This window comes from Cupressus sempervirens, chromosome 4 (assembly GCF_028749045.1).
Source record: "Cupressus sempervirens isolate cs-2001-9-10 chromosome 4, ASM2874904v1, whole genome shotgun sequence".
NCBI lineage: Eukaryota > Viridiplantae > Streptophyta > Pinopsida > Cupressales > Cupressaceae > Cupressus > Cupressus sempervirens.
In genome coordinates, this window is record NC_143121.1 from 44,868,353 (window position 1) to 44,876,005 (window position 7,653).

A 7,653-nucleotide genomic window follows, 5' to 3' on the forward strand; every position below is an offset into this window, starting at 1 on the left:
ATGTAAAATTTCACAATATGCAAATTTGATAACTTTTACATTATGCAAATGAAAGGAACATGGCATTTGCAAACAAAGTGAAAGAGTAGGGTAAGAAATTGCGCCCTACCTAAACAACTGAAGATGGAAGATTGTTCCACAAACCAACTTGATGCCAAAACTCCAAAAACAAAATCCAACACCGGTGAGCAAAACTCCACAATGTCGACTCACACAATTAGCAGAGGATTTCACAATAGAGTGAAACAAAAACTCCATAAACCACAATAGCCAAACTCTGAGAAATAACTCCATTGAATTAAACCAAATATGCACGTTAACCTTCCAACCAATTCCCATTAGAAATGCCGATATCTCAACATGAAACCACAGATGTAAAATCAGCAGAGCAATGTGGCTCAAAAATCGGCCCGTAACCAGCAAAAACTCGACTCTCATCAAGGTATGGTTGACTGTAACTTCAATGCCATAAGTTCGGTAGTTCCAAGTCCACCACCATAAAAATGGCTCCAAACAAAATAACAATGTTGCCCTCCTTCATAGCAACCGATACCCATTTAGGGTTACATCATTGCTAATTGCATACGAGGTGTTTTTAACTCTCTTTTTAAAACAAATACAAATGTATGCCAAGCTCCACTAAGGTGTTGAACCTTAATCATAAGACAATACATATATAAATATATTTATATAAATGAAAACCATGGTTCCTTCAATTACAATCCAACATGAGTCAAGAAAGGAAATCATCTTAAGGGTTAACACAATCTAAACATTAAATCCATGTATAGTTACATGTATGAAAGTACAATAATGGATTCTGATTAAATATAGCATAAAACCATTTATAAATATCTGCAACATCACGTCATCATACAGCATGAAACAAAATGTAGTAAACAAAGAATCAAAAACTTAATAACTAAGATTTCATTAATCTATCAACTTGAACTTAATGATATGCCAAATGCAATTCATAAAATCCTAAATCACATTTACTGCTAAAACATAGTTCTTCATAGAAAATACATTCAGCGTCAATCTCATTATTCAACAATAGTATAATAGCCAAATTCTACAAAAATTCAATCATAACATCAGAAAGAAATCTTAAGACAACAAAGTCCTAATTGGTAGAAAAACTCAGAGTAGTGGTTAGGCATGACACCCTCCCCCTCTAGGTTTTGACTTTCTCCTGGAAGTCAATAAACAAGAACAGATGAGCTTCTCTCATCATTTCAGTGTCCTCTGAGGTAGCAAATGTTTCATCATCAGGGTCCCATAGGACCTTTACCTGTCTTATTTCTCTCCCTCTTAAAGTCATAGTTCTGCTTTGAATGATCTGCACTAGTTCTAGCATGATTTGTCCATCCATAATCTATAAATTTTTCAAATCAAGAATGTGAGCAATATTAGGTATATACTTATGCAGAATTGAAACATGAAATACATTATGAATGCATGAAAGACTTGGTGGCAAGGCAAGTTTATAGGCAACTGGTCCAATCTACTCCAAAATTTCAAATGGACCCACAAATCAAGGTGCTAACTTGGATCCCTTTCCATATCGAATTGGACTTTTATGTGGTCTTACCTGGAGAAACACTTTATTACCCACAAAGAATTGACAGTCAATTCTATGCTTATTAGCATATTTCTTCTGTCTATCTTGAGCAGTAATGAGGTGTTCTCTGATCCTTTTAACTTGCTGCTCCAAATCTAGCAACATAACAGGTCCTAAAAGAGTCCTGTCCTCCAAATTATCCCAACTAAGAGGTATTCTACAAGGTCTACCATACAATGCTTGAAATGGTGCCATACCTATGGAACTATGATATCCTTTATTATAAGCGAACTCTACCAAATGTAGATACTCCTCCCATTTATTCTGCCTATCCATTATGTACATCGTAAGCATGTCTTCCAGAATCTAATTGACACGTTCAGTTTGTCCGTCTGTCTCTGGGTGATAAGCTGAACTAAAATTCAGCTGAGTTCCTAACTCTTGCTGCATGGATCTCCAAAGATATGAAGTAAACACTAGATCCCTATTAGATATAATCTTTTTACGAATTTCGTTTAACTTAACTACCTGCTCCATAAAAATCTTGGCAACCATTGTTGCATTATAGGATGATCTAATTGGAATAAAGTGGGAAACCTTAGACAAACGATGCACTACAACCATAATAGTGTCATGCCTACAAGCTGTAATAGGAAATCCAATAATAAAATCTATAGAGATGGTGTCCCATTTCCATTTTGGAACATTATGTGGTTGCAATAGTCCCGCAGGCTGTTTATGTTCGGCCTTAACCTGCTGACACTCCAAGCATCGAGCCACAAAATTTTCTATGTCTCTCCTCATTCCAGACCAATAACAATGTCACTTAAAGTCAGCATGCATTTTCTTGACACCCGAATGAGCTGAATATGGTGCTTTGTGAGCCTCAAACATAACTAGATTTCTCAAATCACCTGAAATAGGAATGTACACACTCCCTCTAAAAAGCAGTAAACCTTCAGAATTTACTGAATACCCCTCAAATCGCCCTTCCAAGATGCTGCCACTAGATAACTGTCTTAACATCTTGAAACCAATGATCTGCAGAAAGATTTTGAAGAATCTTATTCCTAAGATCCACTGTTAAGATCAAAGAAGATAATTCATGTTGCCTTCTGCTAAGTGCATCAGCAACAACATTTTCCTTCCCTTACACATACTTAATCCCAAAGTCATATTCACACAAGAATTACATCCATCTTCACTTCCTAGCATTGAGGTCTGGTTGTGTGAAAAGATACTGAAGGCTTCGATGATCAGTATGTAACTCAAATCGTTGTCCCAAAAGAAAATGTCGCCACTTGGTCAAAGCATGCATGATCGCTGCAAGTTCGAGATCATTAGTAGGGTAATTCACCCCATGAATCTTAAGCTTTCTAGACTAATAAGCAATAACACATCCTTCCTGCATCAACACTGCCCCTAAGCCATCTAAAGATGCATCAGTGCAAACCACGAACTCTTTAGCTGAATCAGGAACTACGAAAATGGGTGCACTAGAAAAACATTCCTTAAGTTTCTAAAATGCTGCCTCGCACTCCTCTATCCAGACAAATTTCTTCCCTTTTCTCTAAAGAGACATGATAGGATGCGCTATGCTGGAAAAATTTGACACAAATCTGTGGTAATAGCTTGCTAAGCCCATAAAACTTTGGACGTCAGACATATTCGCAGGTGCTGACCAATCTACAATAGCTCAATTTTTGTATGGATCTACAGAAATTCCATCCCCAGAAATGATATGAACTAAGTAACAAATCTCAGACTTGCAGAATTCGCACTTCAAAGGATTGGCAAACAGTTTATTCCTATGAAGGCATTCCAAAACTTGCTCTAAATGCTGATCATGCTCCTCCACAGAGCTAGAATATACCAAAATATCATCCAGAAAAACCACTATGAACTTATCAAGGAAATTTCTAAGCACACTATTCATAAGGCTCATAAAAATAGAAGGTGCATTAGTTAACACAAATGGTACTACCATGAATTCATAGTGCCCATACCTGGTATGAAAAGCTGTCTTATGAATATCCGCTTCTTTGATTCTAAGTTGATGATATCTGAATTTCAAATCAATTTTCAAAAAGACTTGGGCACCCTTGACTTGATCAAACAAGTCATTAATTCTAGGCAAAGGATACCTGTTCTTAACAATGACCTTGTTTAACTATCTATAGTCTATACAAAGTCTTAAAGAATCATCTTTCTTCTTGACAAAAATTATCGGAGCACCCCAAGGTGATACACTAGGACAAATCAAACCTTTCTCCAAAAGCTCCTCCATCTAAAATTTAAGTTCAACTAGTTCCTGAGTTTTCATCCTGTAAGGAGTCTTGGAAATTGCTTTTTTTCCTGGTACTAATGCGATCCGAATATCAATTTCTCTTCTTGGGGGTATTCCCAAAATCTCTTCAACAAATACATCTAAAAAACTCTGCAAGACTGGATGATCAGGAGAAGAATCCTTATCCATGGAATCACTTAAGTCATTTACCGATATGGCAAACAAAGTACAACCTTTTCGAGCACACTTTGCCAGTTGCTTGGCAGAAATTGTCCGCAAAGAGATGGGTCTCTTGATTCCAGCAATAACTCTAGCTGATCCAACATCATCCAAACAAGAGATTATCTTATCCTTGCAATCCAAAATAGCTTGATGTTGTTCTAACCAATCCATTCCCAAAACTATGTCATATGATCCTAAAGGTATAACCCTAAGGTTCACTAAAGTAGTAAAAGGTTTCATTTGAATCTTACAATTAGGAGCAACTATATTAGCGTTCACACTAGAACCTGATGCTAACTCCAGTTGCCATCTATTCCTTGCCTTAACCACATGAATTCAACTAAATGCAACTAAGGTAGAAGAAATAAAGGAATCTGTAGCTCCAGAGTCAAATAAAATAGATACATTCATACCTTGAGTATTACCTTGAGCTTCAATAACTATGTTCTGATGTTCTGCTTGCTTCTGATCCAGGGTAGCAAAAACACGGTGGTTCTTGGCAGAATCGCCAACTGTCGCTTCAGACCTAGCTGGCTTAGGTCCAACCTTCGGCTTGTCCCAATTAGGGCACTGAGACTAGTAATGACCTATCTAACCACAATGATAACACAACAGATTTCCAAAATCCCACATTCTGACCAGAAAGGTTAGGAGATGGGTTATTACTCTACACACTTTGAGGTGATTGAGATGATTTAAGCTATTCTAAACCCTTGGAGTTCTTACCGAACTTTCTCTTCCTGAATTTCCCACCTGAAAAACCTGATTTTGAACTACCTTGTGGAGGCTTTTGATTCCTACTAACATCTGGAGTAGGTGGATTCATTTTGGTTTTGTATGAATTCCCATGATATCCAAACTTCATCTCAATCAGCTTTGCTTGTTCTATAGCTTCTTGCATAGACACAAGTCTAAAAGTTCTCACTTCCTCCCCGATCTTGGGCATAAGCCCCCTGATGAAATGCTAAATCATGGCTTTATCATTTTTTGCCCAGCCAAAAAAATTCTTAAGCTCATAGAACCTACGTTCATAAGCTTCCACTGTAGAGTTAGACTGCATAATCTGAAAGAACTCCTCTACACGATCCTATCACCAATATTCTGAGATAAACCTCTCCTTGAATCGCTCTACAAAGAGCTCCCAAGTAACTAGAGAGATGTCAATGCCCAGCTTCTCGAACTCCTGCTCCCACCACAAGGAACCAAATCCTCTCAAATGCATAACCGTACATCTTACTTTCACATTAATTAAGTAACGATGTAAGACAAAGAATCGCTCAATGTTCAGCAACCAAGCTTCAACCACTGTACCCTATTCTGCACCGTAGAATAATGGCCCTTTCATCTTAGAAAGATCCTTGAGCTGAGCTCTTGCCATTGGATCTTCCTTGAAAAGAAGGTTAATACCCTGTACAAAAGGTACTTGCACATTTGCACCCCCACAAAGAATCTAATTATTAGTCTCAATATTATCAAGATGTTCCACTATCCATTGAAGTACCATAGCTTGATCTGCCTGGTTATCTTGATTGTTTCCAACCCCAGCATTCTGATCAAACTGATCATCCCCAACATTTACTTGGTGCCTAAGACCTCTACCACAGCCCCTGCCTCTATCTCTACCTCTGCCAGCAAGGTTATCTTCAGGAATGTCGTGACCACATGTTCCTCTAGTGATAGGAGGTATGGTAACAACCTAAAACAATTAACTATTAAAAATGACCCAAAGACGAGAAAAACCCTAAAACACAAGAGTCCCAGTTAATCTTAACTTGGCTCTAATACCAAATGTAAAACACCACAAACAAAAAAAAATAAAAATAAAATAAAACTAACCTATTAAAAAACATAAAGAACCATGGAATTTTTAAATCATCAGATTTCAAGATCAAGTATGAAGATTGAATCATTCTCAGAAATATAAACCTCTACAATAAAGAATATATCATCACAATATATTTCTATAAAGATATCTATACATAAAGAGTTAAGTACAATATTGATGAACAGTATCATTCAAAGATGTCTAGGTCCATCAAATGAAATTGTACAAGTATCCAATTCAGTTTCATGAAGTAACTTCAACAGTCTTCCTTCAAACTAGATATTCAACTTCACACCTGAAAGTAACACAAACATACAACACAACACACACAGAGGGCTCAGTACACATTGAGTTAAAAAGTGTAGTTCACCTGCATACATGTCAGAATTTAACATATATATATATATATATATATAGAACATTAAAGAAAATATCCAACTACATAACATAGTGCAATTCTAATATTACTATGCATGAAGTAATACCTTCTAAACTATGAAAAATTAAACTCGCACTAAGAATAACTAGTTAATGAACCATATATATACTGAGGTGTCATCATTATGGTGCTAAGATACTGCATCCGTATATGGTACGCCCTTAGATATCTCATAGTGGGGTTCTCTATAATACTTGTGAAATGACGAAATAGAGACTTGCCTTGTTCTCTGTACTTAACCTTATTGGTTTAAGTCATAGGTAAGGCCAATTATATTTTATTTATAATTAACCCTCCCAATTTCACTTTAAAATTATCACTGAATTTAATTAACTGAATAGAATAAGTCGATATTCAGCCACCTCGTTATACGTTCACTACAGCTATCCTTAACATACACATCAAATAGATATTCTAAGAATGTACATGTAACTAATAACAAGTCACTTTTCTCATGACATTACATTCTTCATCTTTTAAAACTTTCATCTTCTACTATCAATTTGAAAGTAACTTAGGTTATTATAATAACAGATGTAAATACTACAATATTACAATCTCATAAATATCATTAAATTGCTATATCAGTTGAACGATATTTACCAGTCGCAGTACTATACTACTTATCTCTACTATCATAACAAATCAAGCTTAACCTCCAAATTGGCCAAGATAATAATATAATGAACATATGATACCCTTGTTTCATCACATCAACATATATCATAATCCATCTCCTATCTTAAAATGACTTTCCATTTTCTCTAAGAACAGAATTACATCTTATTACAAAACAATCTGAAAATGCTTATTAAAAACATTGTATACTAAAATCAAGTATTATTAAATCCAAGTACAATCAATGCTGAACAAAAGATAATTTACTAGGTTAATGAATATCCAAGTGTCCATTATTGTTTTACCATTGTTTAACAGTGAGATATCACCCTGTTTTAACCACAATCAACATTTAAAATACAATATTTGAATCAAATTTGAAATACGACTCACAACATGTAAAATAAATTATATTACAATAATGACCAAAAATGACTAAAATGCAAAATACCACAAATAGTAAGATGCTCCCAAGCTATTCGCATAATGACCTTGGTGATACTAAAGCATCTTCCTGTATCTATGTTCTCAAATTAATGTCCAGTTTATTTGCAACTAATTTTCACAACAACAATTATTCATAAATCTATTCTCCAACATAAATTATGAAGAAAATTTATACTATCACAGAGTTTTTGTTTAGAACAAATTTTCTTTTAAAACATTTAACAAATTGTCATATCCAAAAACCATTATCA

General features: G+C 35.3%; 1 protein-coding gene across 1 annotated transcript; it reads right to left on the minus strand.

The window, feature by feature from the left end:
* Nucleotides 1-1,177: 1,177 nt before the first annotated feature.
* On the minus strand, nucleotides 1,178-2,368 carry LOC149559853 (uncharacterized). Its single transcript, XM_089827495.1, has 4 exons — nucleotides 2,093-2,368; nucleotides 1,822-1,930; nucleotides 1,595-1,719; nucleotides 1,178-1,378 (listed from the first exon to the last, which is right to left on the minus strand). The coding sequence occupies exons 1-4, from the start codon at nucleotides 2,366-2,368 to the stop codon at nucleotides 1,178-1,180; spliced, it is 711 nt and encodes a 236-aa protein (XP_089683621.1).
* Between the last annotated feature and the right edge of the window lie 5,285 nt (nucleotides 2,369-7,653).

Bases quoted from the DNA above. Each gene is read 5' to 3' on its own strand.
- LOC149559853 (XM_089827495.1), bottom strand. From the start codon at position 2,368: ATGAGGAGAGACATAGAAAATTTTGTGGCTCGATGCTTGGAGTGTCAG. The intron at 1,720-1,821 runs GTATGGCACCAT...TTATGTTGCTAG, and splicing joins AGGATATCATAGTTCCATAG to ATTTGGAGCAGCAAGTTAAA. The intron at 1,379-1,594 runs GTAAGACCACAT...AAAAATTTATAG, and splicing joins GTAATAAAGTGTTTCTCCAG to ATTATGGATGGACAAATCAT.